We start from the raw sequence: 17,361 nt of genomic DNA, 5'->3' as shown, positions 1-17,361 counted from the left end.
AAATGTCAGAGCTGAGAACAGACCCCAATCTCAGTGCCTCTCGTCAATAAACTGTGTTGCTTCTCACATAGGAGAGTTCTCATCTGAAACAAATATTTTTTGCTTTAAAGTCAATCTGCAAAAGAAAGTAAGTTACATTCTGGTTGTTTTTTTTTTTTTTTTTCCCCCTCTTTCTTTTTTAATTTTCCCTGTGAGAAGCCCAGGGAATAAGATGGAAAGCGCTGACAACAGGCCCTGAATGACTCGTAGTTTTATCTCAGCCTGCGCCCCCTCTTCAAAAGCGATAAATGATATTTCATCACTGTCGACTCTCCAGGGGGTGAGGACTGACACAGGTGCCAAACAAAAAGCCCCAAGCCCAGGAAGCCTTGTTTCCTCTGGGAAACCCCGAGATCATCCCAGGATAAGCCCATTGATTTTATTAAAAAGCATTAATATTAAAGCATCCCACACACTGTTGTTCGACATGGGTGATAATTAATAAATGATAAAGTAAAACACAGGCTGGTGGCATGGTCTCTTGGCTGCTTTGTCTTCCAGCGACATTTGATGCCATTTAATCCTAGCACTCAAGATGTTTTCTTTAAAAACGTGTGTGTTGTATGTGATATCTGTGCATATCCCGCTGCTATTGAGCCAGAAACCCCCTGAACGCCCCAGTCCCGACCCCGAGGGAACAAGCAGACAAACTATTTTGAACCTGAAATCCCTTCAAATCCACAAAAAGGTTCTACCACGCTGCTGGAAAATGGCTCTTCCAATGCCCGGCGAGCCGCTCCGGCAGAAACCTCTCCCAGTTCTAGCGGCTCGGTGGCTGGATGTGGTTTCCATGGAAATAGACGTCAGATCAGCAAAAAACAGGGCAAGTGTTTAAAATAATCTCTGTTTTGAAAGCTTTATGCATTTCTGTCACAATATTAACCTTCCTCAAGGTAGGATTTTGGCAGGGGGGAGGGTTAAAATCCTTGTTTTTTAAGAGTGTGCACAACAAGGGTGGGTCCTCCCAGAAAAGAAAGTCCTTTTTTCGATATTTAGGATGCTGAGGCTGCTGTGTTGATCTCGCATCGCAGCAGAAGATTCGTGCTGCTCTCCGGCCACCTGCCTTTTGTGCGTGTTGGCTCTTGGTGTAACCCAAGTGGCTGCAGCACAGAAACTGCCCCGGGAATTGCACAGAAGTCGTTTGTACGGAACACGTGAAAATGCAGCCGGTTCATTTAAAGCACATTTGCGAGCGAATCGCTTGTCTACACTTGGGAAGAGAACTGCTCACAGTGCAACCCATAGGACAAGGACAAGTTCTTTGCATGGCCATTATATACGTACTATGGAATGTGTGTGAACAATGGCTTTTCTGGACCTGCTTTGGCTGGCAGGTGTCACCCCAAAGGAGAGGGTGGCCACGGGGCTGTCCCCCAAAACACGCTGCCAGGGGCTGTGGGGCCATGGTATAGTCAGACCCACAGATCCGCTGTGGGGTTGGCCTGTGGTAGCTGTGACGCTGAGGTGACCAAACGAACGTGGTGGGCATCTTGATGGTGACCACAAGCCCTGATGTTATCGCGGCTCTGAGACGACCAGCCTGGAGGTGACCGTGTCCTCAGGGAGGTGACCGTGGCCCCGAGGTGACCACGGCCCCAAGAGAAATGGTGATGGCTCTGAGGTGACCAAGGGCTCTGAGGTGGGTGACTGTGGTGGCCCCAAGGCAAGTGACCATGGCCCCGAGGTGACTAGGGGCTCTGAGGTAGGTGACTGTGGTGGCCCTGAGGCAGGTAGCCATGGCCTTGAGGTGACCATGACTCGGAGGTGACCAAGGGCTCTGAGGTAGGTGACTGTGGTGGCTCTAAGGCAGGTGGCCGTGGCCTTGAGGTGACCATGGTCCTGAGGCGACCAGGGGCCGTGATGTAGGTGACAATGGCTCTGAGGTGACCAAGGGCTCTGAGGTGGGTGACTGTGGTGGCTCTAAGGCAGGTGGCCGTGGCCTTGAGGTGACCATGGTCCTGAGGCGACCAGGGGCCGTGATGTAGGTGACAACGGCCCTGAGGTGACCAAGGGCCGCGAGGGAGGTGACCATGACTCTGAGGTGACCAAGGCCTTGAGGAAAGTGCCCATGGCCCTCAGGTGACTGCGGCCCTGAGGCGACCATGCCAACCACGGCTCCGCTCCCGCCAAACGCCCCTGAGGGAACCGGCGACCGAACGAGGCCGCCCGGGGCCCCGCTCCTCCCCACCGCCGGGGCGGCAGACAAAGGGAGTCCCGCCGTCCTCCGGGAACGGGCCGAGAGCACAGCGGGGGGTCGCACGGCCCCCGGGCGGCCCGCGGAGGCGAGGGGCGTCGCGGTGAGGCGCCGCAGCCTGCACGGAGCCCCGCCGGGCCCCGGGGGTCGTCGCCTCCCGCCGCCCCCGCCCGCCCGCGGGGAACTACAGCTCCCAGCATGCAGCGGGGGAAGGGGAGGGGGCGCGCGCGCCCCCTGCCTCGCGCTCCCCGCCGGCTCCGCCCCCCCCCCCGTGGCGGGCGGCACGTGCCGCCGCGCTCGGCCAATGGGGGCGGGGCGGGGCGGGTCACGTGCCATTGTTTGGCGCTTTTGTGCGCGGCGGGGCGGGCGGGAGGGGAGTGTGACCGGAGCGGCGGAGCGGGCAGGTGGGTGCGCGGCGGTGCCGGGGCTGCGGGCCTCCGGGGGCGGGTGTGCGCGAGTCCGCGGCCCTTCCGATGTGGAGAAGGAGGGCGGTGGTCCCCGGAGGGTCCGGCGCTTCGTGAGGTGGGCGGTTGTGCCGCAGCGGAGGGGGTCTGAGGGCGGGTGTCAAGGCGAAAGGGGCCGTTGGGGGGTCTGCAGCCGTTTGGCGGCGGTTGGAGAAGGGGCCTCGCGCCTGTTCTTTTTGTCCCTTCTCGCGGTGGTCGCGTCCCCGCCCGCTTTTCAGGCGTCGCGGTGACAAAGGGAAGGGGCTGCGGGAGACAATGGGAGGGGGAGGATCCCCAGACCCCCCCAGTCGCGGTGGGGAACGGGGTGTCCATTGTCCTGAGAGCCGCTGTGTGAGGGGCGACGCTGTGTGAGGGGCGACGCCTTGCTCGCGGTAGCGGCGCCCCCTCCCCTCCCTGACAGGATCCCGCCATTGTTAGTGGGGAAGGGGCGGCGCCCGGGCGGCGGCGCCCCGACGCCATCGAGCTCGGAGACCCGCGGCTGAGCCCCGCTCGGCGGCGGTGAGGCGAGGGGTTCCCCCCGCTTCCCCATGTCCCTCCCGTCACCCCGGGGGAGCGGCGGGGGCCCGCACCTGCGGCGGGGGGCGGCAGGTGCCCGGATGTTACCGTTGGCCCCGCCCTCCCTCGAGCCCCCCGCGCGCGCGGGCTGGCGCGCGCGCTCTCGCTCCCTCCCCGGCCGTTTGAATTCGGTGCGGGCAGGAAGGCGCGTGCGGGGAGGGGGCGGGGCCTCCGCTCGGCCGGGCGGCAGCCTCGGCGCCTATTGGCTGGCGGCGGGGAGGGGCGGCACCGCTGGGGGCCGGGTGGGTGCGCGGTCTTAGCGCCGTCCGCTGCGTCGTCGGCTTAAAACCGGGGGGAAAAAACCGCTCCTTTTGGGATTTTTACAGCCTTTTGTGGCTCTTTTTATTATGTACCCTTATAATAATGGGCGCTGGGCACTGTGCGTGCTCCCTGTCTGTCGTGATGTGCGGTATCCGTCTTCAGCTGCACAAATGAAATGGAATTTTAAATGAGCACGATGCACACATTTAAGATCCTTTGGTAGCAGCAGGAGTCCTGGCTGTACTGACCTGTTGTGCGTTGTATTTTAATTCACAGAGCATCTGCTCTGTGCGATATTAGTGAAATATCCATAGCGCTGTATGCTGCTGAAATAATGGTAAAATAGGAATCTTTGTTTGCCTACCTTAATTACCATGGAGTAAAATGGACTGAAAATGCCTGGCTATGCAGTTGTACATACAGATCCTCCAATGCCAATAGCTGAAATATCTCAGCTGTTCACAGCAATGTACATCAGCCTCGGCCCCGTGGACTGGCTGGAATTACTGATCGCAGTGACCTGCCTGACCGTCCTTTGTTCAGCAGCTCTAGTTATGCTTAGCAATTTTTATTAGGAGTTAGAAGAAATGAAATCGATGTACTTACTGTTCAAAGGCATGTCTCTTTGTGATCTAGGAATCCAACTGATTGAAGTTCTCCCAGACTTGGCTTCTGCAGTAATTTTGTCTTGGTCATGGCTACTTCTGGTATGTAGTATTATGTCGTAAATGATCTTGTGTGGGGGTTTTTTTTCTTGTAATTTCCTCAGAAATAATATAAAATATTTTATAGTAAAATAAAATATCATTTCCTGCCATCTCTAGGTGGCTTTGGAGAAGCTGCTAAAACCAAGTGCTTGTGCAAAGACACCAGAAGCCTCTCGGAGGAGGCTGTGAGCAGATGGGCTCCAGCTCGTCTGCACGCCATCTGTTCTGTTAGCGGAGCTGTCATCCAGACAGCTCGGTGATCAAAACTGGTGCCGCTGACACCACGCAGGGCTGAGGCGTTGGAAACGAGAACGCTGCCTTACAGATTTCTTTGAAAACTGGTTTCAGCTCTTGGCTCTGTCAGGTTTTAGGCGAATGCCTTGAATTCTTCCTCTGGCTTTTTATTGGAGAAAGAATGACTTTTTAAAAAAATTTTCATTTGAAGTACAGATAAACTTGCTTCATGACCTTGGATATTAAAGACTAAGATGTGGCATCAAGGAAGAATTTCAAACAAAATTGCCAACCACATAATTTGAATGGTGCTGCTTCTGCTTGAAACAAAACTATCAGCTCAGATGCTGTGTCCTGAAGAGAGCTCTGTGGCATTGAATTTGTGAATGTTCAAGTTACCTAAGCCAGTTTCTGGCTTAAAATACTGTTTGTTTGGGGTTTTTTCTCCCATGTTCCTAGATATTCAAGTGAAGGAACTGGAGAAGCGTGCCTCTGGGCAGGCCTTTGAGCTGATACTCGGCCCCCGCTCGAAAGAAGCAACCCCGGAATTCCCTCTTTCTCCCCCAAAGAAGAGAGATGTGTCATTGGAAGAGATTCAGAAGAAGCTGGAAGCAGCAGAAGAGAGACGCAAGGTAAAATTGAAACAGCAGATTAAGTGAGCTCTGCTCAGCTACTCTGTGCAAGTTGTGTGTGTGTGGATGTGGTTTTTTAATTGTGACAAGCAGTTTGCATTATGGTGAATGGAATATTAATTGAACTTTGGAATCTCTGGGGTCTTAGAAACCTTTGTTCTGGTCTACAAGGCCATACCTTTGTTTCCAAAGTGACCTTGAATGGTCACTTGAAAAACACATTGGGCATTCTGAGAAGCAAGAATCTTCTAGGAAAGATCTATTGCTGTTCACATAAAGGTCCATCTTCTTTTTTTCCAGAAGAACCCAATTTAATAAGACTTGCAAGTATTGACAGAAGCTTGATGTTCCTAGTAGTTTGTAGTGGTGAAATCTGGGTTATGTGCGTGGAGGAAGCACCAGGGAGCTTTGCCTTGTATCATGAATTTGTGCTGTTCTCCAGTGAAACAGCAGAAAATCTTTTCTCTCAGGAGTTGTGAGCAACTCGACTGTCTCTGTAGTTCATTTGTTTTATGATCAAAGCATTTTTTCTCTGTTCTCTCAGTCTCACGAAGCAGAAGTCTTGAAGCAGCTTGCTGAGAAGCGGGAGCACGAAAAAGAGGTGCTGCAGAAAGCGATTGAGGAGAACAACAACTTCAGCAAAATGGCAGAGGAGAAGCTGACCCACAAAATGGAAGCGAACAAAGAAAACCGCGAGGCACAAATGGCCGCTAAACTGGAGCGCTTGAGGGAGAAGGTGGGTGTAGAATCCCAGTTCCTCTTTGGGGGAGAGTTTATCCACGTGAAAACAGGCTAGATAAAACTGAGTGAGGGGAGACCGTGAATCAATGGACATCCTGGGAGTTCTGTGGTGCTCTGAGCTTGAGAGATTATTACATCTCCAAAAGACTTTGCCAAGATCTTCCTCTCGGGGCAGAGGGATGGAGTTAGAGCAGCATTTCACTTTTACAAAGCTTCATCCTGTAGCCCCCTCCAGTTTGGCAGGTTCCCGGTGTGAGCGGGGGTGGGAGGGTAGCCGGGGGGCTCACGTTGTCCCTGCTTTTGTCTTTCAGGACAAGCATATCGAAGAGGTTCGAAAGAACAAAGAAGGCAAAGACCCCGGTGAGGCCGAAACCGACTGATTTCATTCTGGCAACTGACTCTCTCCCCCACCTCTAAATATCCAAAGACTGTACTGGCCAGTGGTTTTGGTTTTTTTGGTTTGTTTTTTTTTTTAAGTTTCTAGAAACTGATGTAGAACTGTAAAATTAGATCCAAACTGTACACTTTCTTTGGGGGCTAGAGGGGAGACCTGACATGTTTCACTTTTTCTAAAGTGTTGTGCTATCTTCTTGTTGCATCCTTTTCTACTCCAGCGCGCTCGCTGCTGGGTTTGGTGGCTAGTACTGTATCAGCTCTGTAAGACGTTTGTGAAAGGAATATGTGGTACGCTGTTCCATGCTGAATATCTGTTACACGTCAAAAATCCCAGTCTGCTAAAATACTGCTGTAACTGAGTGACTAAATAAAGCTGCACAGTGCTGTTATGAGAATTACTTCTGAAGAAATGACACGCGGAACAAAATGGGTTAGCTGAGGTCTGACGGGTGGAAAGGTCCGCAGCAGCCTGACTGCTTTTTTCCCTAGAGTGTGCTCATTGTCTTAATTTTACAATTGGAGCTTTGTTTTGACACCTCAGCAGTTGTCAGCTGGTGTGTTTTTGTCTAAAAGCGTTCAGAACCACCTCCCTTTGGATGCTGACACTTCAATAAATGAGTCCTTGTTACCACATGACTGATCTGAGGGGGTTTTTTTTTCTTTCTTTTCTTTTTTTGGTAAGGGTTTCTAGAAGATGCCTCGTGCTATTGAATGGTGACTTGTGTGCTGTTCCCTGCAGCGTCAGGGTGTTAAAGTCAGGAACCTGTTCGGTGCTGGGACTGGAGATGCTGTTGTGGATGAGAATTGGTTTTGATTTGGTTCTGTGCAGGTGTGTCGGGACGGTGCACTGAGCCGTGGGGCGAACTGGAAGATTAGCTCCTGCCCACAATGAGATGTATTTTGTTTCCGTGTGGAGGTTTGGTTTGGTTTTTTTTGTGGTGGTGTGTGTTTTGTTTGTTTTTGGTGGGGTTTTTTTTGGGGGTGGTGGGATAGCTACAACTGTACTTGTGCTGTGAGGAGAGATGCTTTTTAGGTAGGTTGGGTTCAGAGTTGCTGTACTGCATATGGGTACTGTAAAAAGACCAACCAAAACAAAAACCCCCTCCTCTAAGGGCATCCACAGGTACTTGTCTTGTTTTAAATTACTTGAAGCCTCGGGTTTAGTGTTTGTCACACACACTGATGAGCACAATGGGGCACACTTGGTCCTGTCTCTTCCTCCTTTTGTGTCTGGCTTTGCTGCTGGGTTTGCTTTCAGACTAACTCCACATCTGGTGCTGGCCAGGTGACAGATCTGCATATCCTGAGGATGGAGAAGCTGGTAAGGACTCTTTTTTTAAGGGGCTAATTGAGTCCTGGACTACTTGACTGTATTCTGGGCTTGCTGAAGAAGGAACCTCAGCTTACAAAGCTTTCATGTGCCACGCTTACCACTTGTGATTGCATCAGAGTTGTACGTAACCAAAATCTGATATTGCACCGTTTGAACAAAAGAACAGTGAGATAAGCCAGGCTTGATGCTGGAGGGCTGGGATTGGATCTGCTGCCTGAAGGATTTTTCAGAGGCCTTAGGATACTTCGCAATTTAAGGTAAGAGAGGCTGCATCTGTGCCTGTTGGGGATTTTGGTGGCAAATACCAGTGTTGTGTAAGCTGAGAGCACAGGGCTGTGGGTCAGGATCCGCCTGGGAGAGGGAATACAGAGCTGGACTGTGAGCCCAAGGCTGCCACCCTGTGTAATGTGCTTGTGTAGGACCACATAATGGAGGTTTGATTGCTGGATCAGGTCCTACACACAAATTTGGCACAATTAGCAATCAAAAAAAATCAGCTCTTCATTTTAATGTATTTTTTCACCTGCTGAGAAAAGACCAAGCATCCCAAATACTACCCGTGGGTTTTCCTCCCCTCTTTTTGAGGGGATGACAGCACTGCCGAACTCCAGGTGGTGTTAAGAGTACAAAGAGATGTTAAATGTGAGTTTTTACCTTGCCAAAGCTGTCACATCTCAGCTCGGGGCTTTATTGTGCCTTGTCTTAATTCTGCTCCATGTGACTGCCTGTGTTACACTGAACTGGAGCTTAGTGCCCCGGCGGCGGAGCTTAGTCCAGTTCCTCTGGAAGCCGCTGGGGGATGCAAATAGTGAGAGGGTGGCAGTGATCGGGGGGAAAAAATAACATAACATGGAGATGATGGCGAGGCAGGAAAATGGAAATAATAGTCTCTGGTGGGGAAAGCTGGGGTGAAAAAGAAAAAAGACGATTAATTAAAAGACAAAAGCTCCCCAATGCGGGGGCGTGGCCGGCTGGGAGGGGGCGTGGTTTGGAACGGGGGCGTGGTGGACGAGGCAGCGGGAGGGGCGTGGCTTGTTGGAACGGGGCGGGGCGGCGGAGGGGGCGTGGTTTGGGGCGGGGTCGACTGGAGGGCGTGGTTTGGCGGGGCGGTCCGGAGGGACTCGGTGTCCGGCGGGCGCGGAGCTGCGGCCGGTCCGGCAGGTGCCTTGGCGGGGGTGGGACTCACCGCGGGGGGTGGCGATGGCAGGAGCTGCCGGTGGGTCCCGGCAGGGGAGGGCAGGGTCCGGGTCCCTGCCGACCCCGGCGTCCAGCTGCCCCGCGGCCTGAAATCTGCCCCCGGGGAGCGAATTCCCAGGACGGGGGGGTCCTGACTGCTCCAGGATGATTTTAGGGAGGGTTGGGGCCGCCGCGGTGCCAGGAGGAGGGAGAAGCTGCTCGGGCGCGGGGTCTGGAGCCCAGCACCAAAAATGCTCGGTTCACGTGTACCGAGAGCTCAGAGAAGAAGATGATCACGTTAAAAGAAACGTTTTTGTGCTTTAGAAGGCTAAATATTATGTGTGTGTGGGAGCAAATGGGCATGTGAACAGCTGGGGGCTGAGTGTGTGTCATTAAAAAATTCAGCAGGATGGGTGGATGCTGCTTGAGAAAGGAAGTGCTCCCCAGGATATCAATAACAGGCCCTTGAGGCAATGTTATTGACATCTTGTGGGTACGTGGAGGATGATACTCAGAGCAGGAGCCAGATTAATGATTTCCAGCACTGCGCAGGATGTGCTCCGTTTGTTACCGAGCGTTGCTTCATTGCTATAAGAGCTTTGCAAGTTAAGTCCTGTTCCAACAAGCTTTGGAGGAGCTGCAGGAAACACTCATCCCCTTCTTGCCTCGTTCCTGCTGCTCTGAACGCAGCTTTTCCCACAGCGACTCCCTGTGCACAACTAGGGCTGCTTTTCCGGTAGGAATTTGTTTTCTGGCACCTGTGATGGGGTCAGACACGCTCTGGAGTCCTTTGGGATCAGAAGGGCAGTGTTTTCTTCCAAACTGCACCTTGAATTTTGCTCAAAACAGCTTAATCTGGGAAGTTCTGCTTTTTTCCCACATCTCCCCAGCTGGACTTGAGGCTGTTTTGGTTCAGCTTGGCAGCTGCGAGTCTGGAAGAGATTTATGAAGTTGATTTTTTTTTTTTTTTTTTTTTTTTCTCCACGTTGTGGTGCTACAGGAGGGTTTAGGAGGCCGAGCCGGGGTCAGGGTTTCCCTCTGCAAGGTGCTGCCCTGAGCCAGACTGTTTTTATTTGATATGGGGCCCCTTTTAACCAGGTGATGGTGGGAAAAGGGCGTTCAAGAGGGAAACTGAGCTGCAAACAGCTTGTTTTCACCTGCATCTCTGCTCCTCAGCTTTGGGCAGGCACGAGTTACAGACCTACCTGCTCCATTTTTGGGAAGGAAATTACAGAGATTTTTAAAATAAACAGTCTCCTCCCCTCCTCCTCCTGTTCCCAAACTTTTGAAGAGCTTTCCCTGTCTGAGCTGTCCCTGGAATGACGGCACTTGCCAGGAGTTGAGGAGCAAATCGGCGCTGGAGTTGGACCCGAGTTGGGCTGTTTTCTTCAGAACTTGTCTGAGCAAAAGCAGGTAAAGAAGCGGGGAAATCTCATTTTGAGCACGTTCTGTTTGATATGTTTTTAAGGCTGTCATGAAAAGGCAGAACAAGCCCGCAAGGCTGCTGTTGTCTTGGTAAGGACAGCAGCTTCAAAAATGTAAATACGGAAACGCTTGCTCACAGAGATTACGCTGCTGGACCTCAGTGATGCAACAGGATGAACCCGCTAGAGCTGTGTTGGTTTTGTGCAAAGCCACATGGAAAATGGGGAGCTGAAAAAAGACGGTAAAAACTCTAAACACAGAGGTTGTGTCTGTTAGTGGTGTCACAGTTATTTATGTTCTCGGATGCACCCCCCGGGAGGTCATGTCACTGCGTGTGGAACGCGGCTCATTTTGACGTGTACAGACAGATACTGCAAACAATTTACAAGGGGAAAATCTGGGCTGCCTCTGGAGCAAAAGGTTTATTTAGGATGTTTAGTTTGTTTAGCGGTTACCAAACTGCTGGGAAGGGTTGAGCTCAGAACTGATACACCCTGGTATGTTAATTACTGTGTCAATTAACCCCATACTCATGTCCTCTGTGCTCCTCCAGTCTGGTGCCTGTGCAGCATGGGGCACTCTGGCAGAGGTTCTGAGATCTCACTTCAGGCTCCTTCATATTACTATTTTTGGTGATTCTTTTATTTCAGCCATAGTGAGGCCACTCTCCAGTCATGCATGATTTTACAAAGATATGTGAAATTAAAAAAAAAAAAATTAAAAAGGAAAAAAAAAAAAACAAACCTCAACAGACAAAGCATTCAAGCAACCCCTGCTTGTTGATTTTTTTTTTTCCTCCTTTTCCCTCTTTTTTTCTCCTCCTTTTGCCCCCCTCTCCTTTTTTCCTCCTTTCGCACCCCCCCCCCCTTTTTTTTTTTTTCCCTTCTCCTCCTTTCCCCCCCCCTTTCTTTTTGGTAAAGTCACTATTAAACCCTGCAGCAAAACTTCCTTTCTGTCTCAAAGGCTGTTTTGTGCAGCGGGGACCCAGAGTTCAGCCGCATCATGGCAACGGTCGTCACGGAAAAGCTCAGCCGCCTGGTCTTCAATGTGCGGCAGCTCCCTCAGCTGCTGGCCCCCCTCTCTCCCTCCACTGTCAGCAGTTCTGAGGTGCCCAAAGTCTTCTGGAAGCCCTACATCCACACCGGCTACCGGCCCGTGCGGCAGACCTGGCGCTATTATTTCTCAACGCTTTTCCAGCAGCACAATGAGGCCATCAATGTCTGGACCCACCTGGTGGCCGCGCTGATCCTGCTGCTGCGGTTCCAGCAGCTCTCGCACCACGTGGATTTCGGGCAGGACCTGCACGCCCGACCCCTCCTCATCATCATCGTGGCGTCCATCACCTACCTGACATTCAGCACCCTTGCTCACCTTCTGCAGGCCAAATCCGAGTTCTGGCACTACAGCTTCTTCTTCATGGACTACGTGGGGGTGGCCGTTTACCAGTACGGCAGCGCCTTGTGCCACTACTACTACGCCATCGAGCCAAGCTGGCACGAGATGGTGAAGGGGTTCTACATGCCGCTGGCCGTGCTGTTGGCCTGGCTGTCCTGCGCCGGGTCCTGCTACACCAAGTACCGTTCCCACCAGTCCCCGCGCCTGCTGAGCCTGCTGTGCCAGGAGCTGCCGTCCGGGCTGGCATACGCGCTGGACATCAGCCCCGTCCTCCACCGCATCTTCACTGCGCCGCCCGCCCACCGTGCTGACCTGGCCCTGCTGTACCACAAATGCCAGGTGCTGTTTTTCCTCATCGGTGCCTTTTTCTTCTCGCACCCTTACCCGGAGAAGTGGCTCCCCGGGAAGTGTCACTTTTTCGGGCAGAGCCACCAGATTTTTCATGTGTGCCTCGTGCTGTGCACGCTGGCGCAGATCGAGGCGGTGTTGTTGGACTATGAGTCCAGGCGGCACATCTATTCTGCTCTTCAGGGTGATCTGGCGCACAATTTCTCTGCCCTTTGCCTCTTCACTGTCACCTGCTCTGTCCTCACAGCCGCTTACATGGCCCGGAAGGTGAAGAACAAGCTGAACATCAAAGAGGAGTAAAATCCCTGAAGGAGAAGCAGGTGAGCTCACCCCAACGGTTGATCTGCAGCCAGACGCTGGCGTGAATCCGGCCACTAATTTCGAGGAGAAGAGGAACAAAATGCTTTGTGGACTGTTACTCAGTAGTGCTCTCTGTAGGGAGGGAATTAGTTGCAGCTTGCTCATAGAATGGTACACTGGTTTAATTCACATGTCTGAATAAACAGTTGGAACAGCAGCAGCCCTGGAAAATTTTTTGGAAGCTACTGCGTCTCACAGCTAAAGGTGAGGAGGTGCCACCTGGTCCTGTTAGTGGTGGCAGAATGTAACCCATGGACAGAGCGAGGAGAGCCTGTATAAAACACAAACAAGGGTAGAAAACTTATTTAATATCAGTTTAGGCCCCTTTTTGTGTGACTTGGGGAGTTGTAGAGGGTTATCCATGTAGGGGCAATAACTGGCACCTTTGCACCCCTTTCCCCAGGCCCTGCTGTGTTGGCTGCCATGGGTTGAAGGGCACAACCACCACCTGAAAACCCAGGGCAGGAACCTGCTGGGCTTGCAGCTGCAGCTTGTGAAGAGAAGGTTGGAGGGAGGGGCCGAGGGCTCTGGGTTGTGTTTGGTGAATGGAGGGGGAAAAACCAGGTGTGTGGTGCTGCTCGCCCTCGAACCCCCCACAGCAGGTACCTTGGCGTTTCTGCCAGCGCTCGGGAGGCCCTGGCAGCGGCCGCCCCCTCTCCTGCGCGGGGGCGCTGCGGAACCCGCACGATCCCGCCATCGCTCTCCTCAGGAGCCGCCGTGCCGGCGCCTTTTATAGGGCACGGCCCATGGTGGGCGGGGCTCCGCCTGTCGCTCATCCCGCCCCGCCGCTCGGATTGGTCGCGCTCCAGCACGGGCGCGCGCGGTGACCGTTGGCGGCCGCTCGGCCGGGGCGGCGCGAGCGCGGGCTGTGTGGGAGCGCGAGGCGCGGCGGGAACCGGCGGGTGGCGGAGCGCACGGCCCCGGCGGCCCGGCCCTGCTCCGGGAGGCCGGCCGGAGCCCGCCCGGTGCCGGGGATGAAGCGCAGGCGCAGGGGCGGCGCGGCCCCGCCGGCCGGAGCGTGCGGTGTGTGGCTGGACACGGCCGAGCTGAAGCTGAGCGCGGCGCAGGTGCGGCCCGGATCCCCCGGCTGTGCGGGAGCAGGCCGTGCTGGGAGGCGGGAGGGGCCGGCGGCGTGTGGCGGGAGCGTTTCAGCAGGGCCTGTTGTGACAGGACAAGGGGTGATGGGTTTAAACTAAAGGAGGGAGGTTCAGGCCGGACATGAGGTGATTAAGGGGGTGGAGCATCTCCTTACGAGGAAAGGCTGAGGGAGCTGGGTCTCTTTAGCTTGGAGAAGAGGAGACTGAGGGGTGACCTCATCAATGTTTATAAATATATAAAGGGTGGGTGTCACGAGGATGGAGCCAGGCTCTTCTCGGTCACAACCAACAGTAAGACAAGGGGTAACGGGTTCAAGCTGGAACACAATTTGAGAAGAAACTTCTTCACAGTGGGGGTGACAGAGCACTGCAACAGGCTGCCCAGGGGGTTGTGGAGTCTCCTTCTCTGGAGACATTCAAACCCGCCTGGACGCCTCCTGTGTAACCTCATCTGGGTGTTCCTGCTCCGGCGGGGGGTTTGGACTAGATGATCTTTTGAGGTCCCTTCCAATCCCTAACATTCTGTGATTCTGTGATGAGGACGAATTGTTGCCCCTGAGGGTGGTGAGAGCCCGGCCCAGGTCCCCAGAGAGGTGGTGGATGAAGCATCCCTGGAGACATCCCAGGCCAGGCTGGACGGGGCTCTGAGCAACCTGAGCTGGTGCAGATGTCCCTGCCCATGGCAGGGGGGCACTGGGTGACCTTTAAATGTCCCAACCCAAACTATTCTATAATTTAACAAAGGTGGCAACTATGCCGCAGCACTGGAAGAAGGGTAGAATTGTTTTTAACGGCACGTATTCACTTTCCACTTGTTTCTTTCCCTACCCAGTCTCTCATAGCCAAGACAAACGCACGTTGTCAAATTCTGGAAAGCAAGCGTGCCTGGGACACGTTCACGCAGCCCAGAGACGCTCAGCTGCGCACCAGGCAAACCAGCATCTCCGCCTTCTTCAGCGCTCAGACAGGTAACCAGCGTGTGCCCCACTGGAAAGAGTCTCAGGCTGTAACAGGAAACCCAGCTCGCTTTATTTCTAGGCAGCTTTACTAGGCAGAAAAATACATTTTCTAGTGAAGAGTATAAAGGTTTGAACTCCCAGAAATAATGTTATCGTGATGGTTAATCTAAAAGCAAGGGCCTTTTATAGTGCTAGGCTGAAGAGTAATAGTGGTCACAGCCAGTCTTAACTGGAGAAAACTAAGTGACACACTGGGCTTTATTCCCTACAAAACCGGAGTTTTCAGTGGAACTCTGGGAAGCCTGGTTCGGCCTAAGTGGTGATACAAACCATCCAGGTGGCAAAATGTCTGGTTTAGGGTTTGTTGTAAATTATACCAGCCCTAAATGGTCAGTTAAATACCCTTGGAATAACATTATAGCTGGAAGTGAAAATTAACGTTACTTGGGTCAAACAACTTCTCTGTAAGGGGAATCAGCAGGAGGTGAGAGAGGAAAGGTTGTGATGAAGGGTTGCACAAAGCCTTTTCTAAAGAATGAACCAACGAAGGAATCGCCAGGGAACTGGAATATTTAAGGTAATTTAGCCAGCTCACAACTGCTGTGCTTTTGAGGCTGCTTTTGTGCTCCGGAATACAAGAGAATGGGATTTGTGTGTGGGTCTCAAATTAACAGATATGGAGAGAAACGAAATGGATGCAGAAACCAGCAGTGTAGGATTGTGTAGTTGTTTGTATATTTTGAGTAGTTCATCAACATTAAACTAGTTTAGCAAGAAGCAGATTAGAGGAAGCATTACACAAATCGTACCATTTTGTTATTTGACAGAATTTTTGTGTTGTGACAGGGCTATTGATGGTTTTTGCTTTGGCTTTGTTATTCTTACTCCTTTTTTAATTCATTATTTCTACTCCTTTTGAATGTCTTGTGTGCTTTCTCCTTTTTTTTGTTTGATTCCCTCAACTGATTGCATTCACTTACTGTGTGTTTGGGTTTATTGAATGCTGCTGCTGTTCATGCAGAGGTCAGTAGGATTTAAGATGTTGGAGTATTTATTTATATTTTTTTCCTTTTAACTTATCTTGAATCAAGGATGAGCTCTCTTATATTGAGAATTTGTATCAGATTTCATTTTAAATGGTTTCAGCAGCAAATATGGGACTTGATGCCTTCATCAGGTGATGAATTCAAGCTGTAAAGTTCCACTGTGGGGTTTTGTGGTTAATTTTTGTAACTCTTGGGCTGCTGCTTTTAGAGGGAGTGTTGTATGTGAACTGCCTGGAAAGCGGAGAGGGGAAGCCGGGAGCAGCAGGAGATGCAGCTCTCGCACCCACTTGAGGCAAGCACCAAGGAACGGTGACTAACCCTGAGCACTGTGTGCCAACTCTGGCTTTAGCCAATTCCGTGTTGTTTTCAGGTGAAAAAGACAAAGAAAACTCCAGCCCGTCTCCTTTCACCCCAAATGAAGACTGTAAGGAAAAAGGTATTTCTTCAGCTGCCTCCCCTGTGAAGATCTTGGCTTTGTCGCGGATGGAGAAAGCCCAGAAACGATCTGGCAGAGCTGAGGAGGAGCAGGTGCTGGTTCCACCCCAGCGCTGCGCACAGGAAGCACCGGCCTTGCCGAATGCTTCGCCGGACTCCTGGTTGTCTCAAGCAGAGTCCCACAGCGAGAGCGAAGCGGGTGAGGATTCCTGCTGCTTCAGCTTCAGCCAGGATTCAGAGGGAAACCGCGTCATCGCTCACAGAAAAGCCTCTGACTTACTTGCCGGAGAAATGGTGTCAGCGAGCAGCAGCGGAATTTCAGCCTGCAGGACAAGGAAACACACGGGCCAGCCGCACCCAGAGAACACCGGACTGGATCTCCAACCAAGACTTGGCACAAACCAGAGTAAGAAACCACGACAATCGTGTAGTGTCTCCAGGGATTCATTAATTGATTTCACTGAGAATATAAATCCTGCTGTAAGGAGAGACGGTCCCTGGGCTGCTGCCTTTGGTTCATCTCCGGGAAGCACAGCGGGAGTGTGGCCTTTGCGCGAGCGCAGCCACAACGCCAGCGCTGGCCCAGCCGAGCGCTGGGGCAGGACGGGGGCACCGAGCGGTCCCTGCGGGCAGCTCTTCACCCAGGATTCCCAGGGGAACAGAGTCATCGCTCACCGCAATGTCCCCTCTCCTCGCAGGGACAGGGACAGTGACGGCTCTGGCAGGCACCCGCCTCGCTCACCCTGCAAGGGACTGGGGGAGCAGCAGTTAGACGAGTGCTATGATTTACTGTTCACACAGGATTCGCAAGGCAACAGAGTGATCAAACACTGGTAAGTGACCCCAAAAGGGTCACCTAACAACCTCAGTGAAGCCTCAGGAAAGCTGTTTTTTTGTAAGAACACAGTCAGAATTAGGTAAGCGTACACTTTATATGTGTGGTCTCACCAGCCCATGCAGTAAACCAGTGCAACGGGCAGGACCTCTTTTGTTCTCTGAAATTTTGCTTTAATAAAGATAAAATTTTGAAGGAGTATGTTTCTAAAGGTTTGACTGTCTCAGCCATGATTGTGGCCCGTGGAGCTAAGGCCTGACTTTAGTACTGTGTGCTGCAGGTGTGTGCTGCCGTTCTGCTCTCTTTGCTTTCAGTACAGCAGATCCTCCAGCTGGAGTTGTGTCACAGCCCAGAAGTTAATTTCTCGGAGGCTCTTTTACCTCCAGCCAGAACAGGGACATGGTGATGGCTCCATCTTCTCTGCAGGCGGGTGTGTTACCGGGACGAGGAGAACGACGGCATCGACCGGTGGCTCTGAACTGTCTCCCCATACAACTGGTTAAGTCATAAATGCTCTTTCTGCTTTTGCTCACTGGGTGGCCAGAGGCAACAAAAGCCTCTTCTCTCCCTTTTTAAGGTGGGGGTGATGATGGTTTAATTTTTCCAGGGCTGGTGGATTAAGAAAATCCTTGGCATCTGAGTATGTCCATCTGCAGCAGCTGCAATTCCACACCCACCCCCAAGCTCCCCAAAATACAATCCCCACTGCTGCCATGTTTGGCCGTCTGT

The 17,361-nt window shown here is 52.4% G+C and overlaps 3 protein-coding genes across 3 annotated transcripts; all 3 read left to right on the top strand.

Moving 5' to 3' along the window:
• Positions 1 to 2,593: 2,593 nt before the first annotated feature.
• On the top strand, positions 2,594 to 6,859 carry STMN1 (stathmin 1). The gene is made up of 5 exons (XM_065650608.1): positions 2,594 to 2,637; positions 4,150 to 4,220; positions 4,914 to 5,086; positions 5,631 to 5,822; positions 6,139 to 6,859. The coding sequence occupies exons 2-5, from the start codon at positions 4,208 to 4,210 to the stop codon at positions 6,205 to 6,207; spliced, it is 447 nt and encodes a 148-aa protein (XP_065506680.1). The 5' UTR covers positions 2,594 to 2,637; positions 4,150 to 4,207; the 3' UTR covers positions 6,208 to 6,859.
• A 1,798-nt stretch (positions 6,860 to 8,657) lies between these two features.
• PAQR7 (progestin and adipoQ receptor family member 7) lies at positions 8,658 to 12,411 on the top strand. Its single transcript, XM_065650693.1, has 3 exons — positions 8,658 to 8,717; positions 10,024 to 10,145; positions 11,121 to 12,411. The coding sequence occupies exon 3, from the start codon at positions 11,160 to 11,162 to the stop codon at positions 12,198 to 12,200; it is 1,041 nt and encodes a 346-aa protein (XP_065506765.1). The 5' UTR covers positions 8,658 to 8,717; positions 10,024 to 10,145; positions 11,121 to 11,159; the 3' UTR covers positions 12,201 to 12,411.
• Positions 12,412 to 13,172: 761 nt separating this feature from the next.
• AUNIP (aurora kinase A and ninein interacting protein) lies at positions 13,173 to 16,740 on the top strand. The gene is made up of 3 exons (XM_065650767.1): positions 13,173 to 13,327; positions 14,190 to 14,325; positions 15,733 to 16,740. Exons 1-3 carry the CDS (start codon positions 13,235 to 13,237, stop codon positions 16,632 to 16,634), a joined length of 1,131 nt encoding a protein of 376 aa, XP_065506839.1. The 5' UTR covers positions 13,173 to 13,234; the 3' UTR covers positions 16,635 to 16,740.
• Positions 16,741 to 17,361: the final 621 nt, after the last annotated feature.

The sequence above is a fragment of the Caloenas nicobarica genome, chromosome 23 (genome assembly GCF_036013445.1).
Source record: "Caloenas nicobarica isolate bCalNic1 chromosome 23, bCalNic1.hap1, whole genome shotgun sequence".
NCBI lineage: Eukaryota > Metazoa > Chordata > Aves > Columbiformes > Columbidae > Caloenas > Caloenas nicobarica.
This window is presented reverse-complemented; position numbering and strand designations above follow the sequence as displayed.

What these genes read in the sequence shown, in the direction of transcription:
- STMN1 (XM_065650608.1), top strand. An exon ending in CAGCAGAAGAGAGACGCAAG is followed by an intron (nt 5,087 to 5,630) that starts GTAAAATTGAAA and finishes CTGTTCTCTCAG; the next exon opens with TCTCACGAAGCAGAAGTCTT. An exon ending in TGGAGCGCTTGAGGGAGAAG is followed by an intron (nt 5,823 to 6,138) that starts GTGGGTGTAGAA and finishes TTTGTCTTTCAG; the next exon opens with GACAAGCATATCGAAGAGGT.
- PAQR7 (XM_065650693.1), top strand. Translation starts at nt 11,160, where the DNA reads ATGGCAACGGTCGTCACGGAAAAGCTCAGCCGCCTGGTCTTCAATGTG.
- AUNIP (XM_065650767.1), top strand. Translation starts at nt 13,235, where the DNA reads ATGAAGCGCAGGCGCAGGGGCGGCGCGGCCCCGCCGGCCGGAGCGTGC. An exon ending in TGAAGCTGAGCGCGGCGCAG is followed by an intron (nt 13,328 to 14,189) that starts GTGCGGCCCGGA and finishes TTCCCTACCCAG; the next exon opens with TCTCTCATAGCCAAGACAAA. An exon ending in CTTCTTCAGCGCTCAGACAG is followed by an intron (nt 14,326 to 15,732) that starts GTAACCAGCGTG and finishes TGTTGTTTTCAG; the next exon opens with GTGAAAAAGACAAAGAAAAC.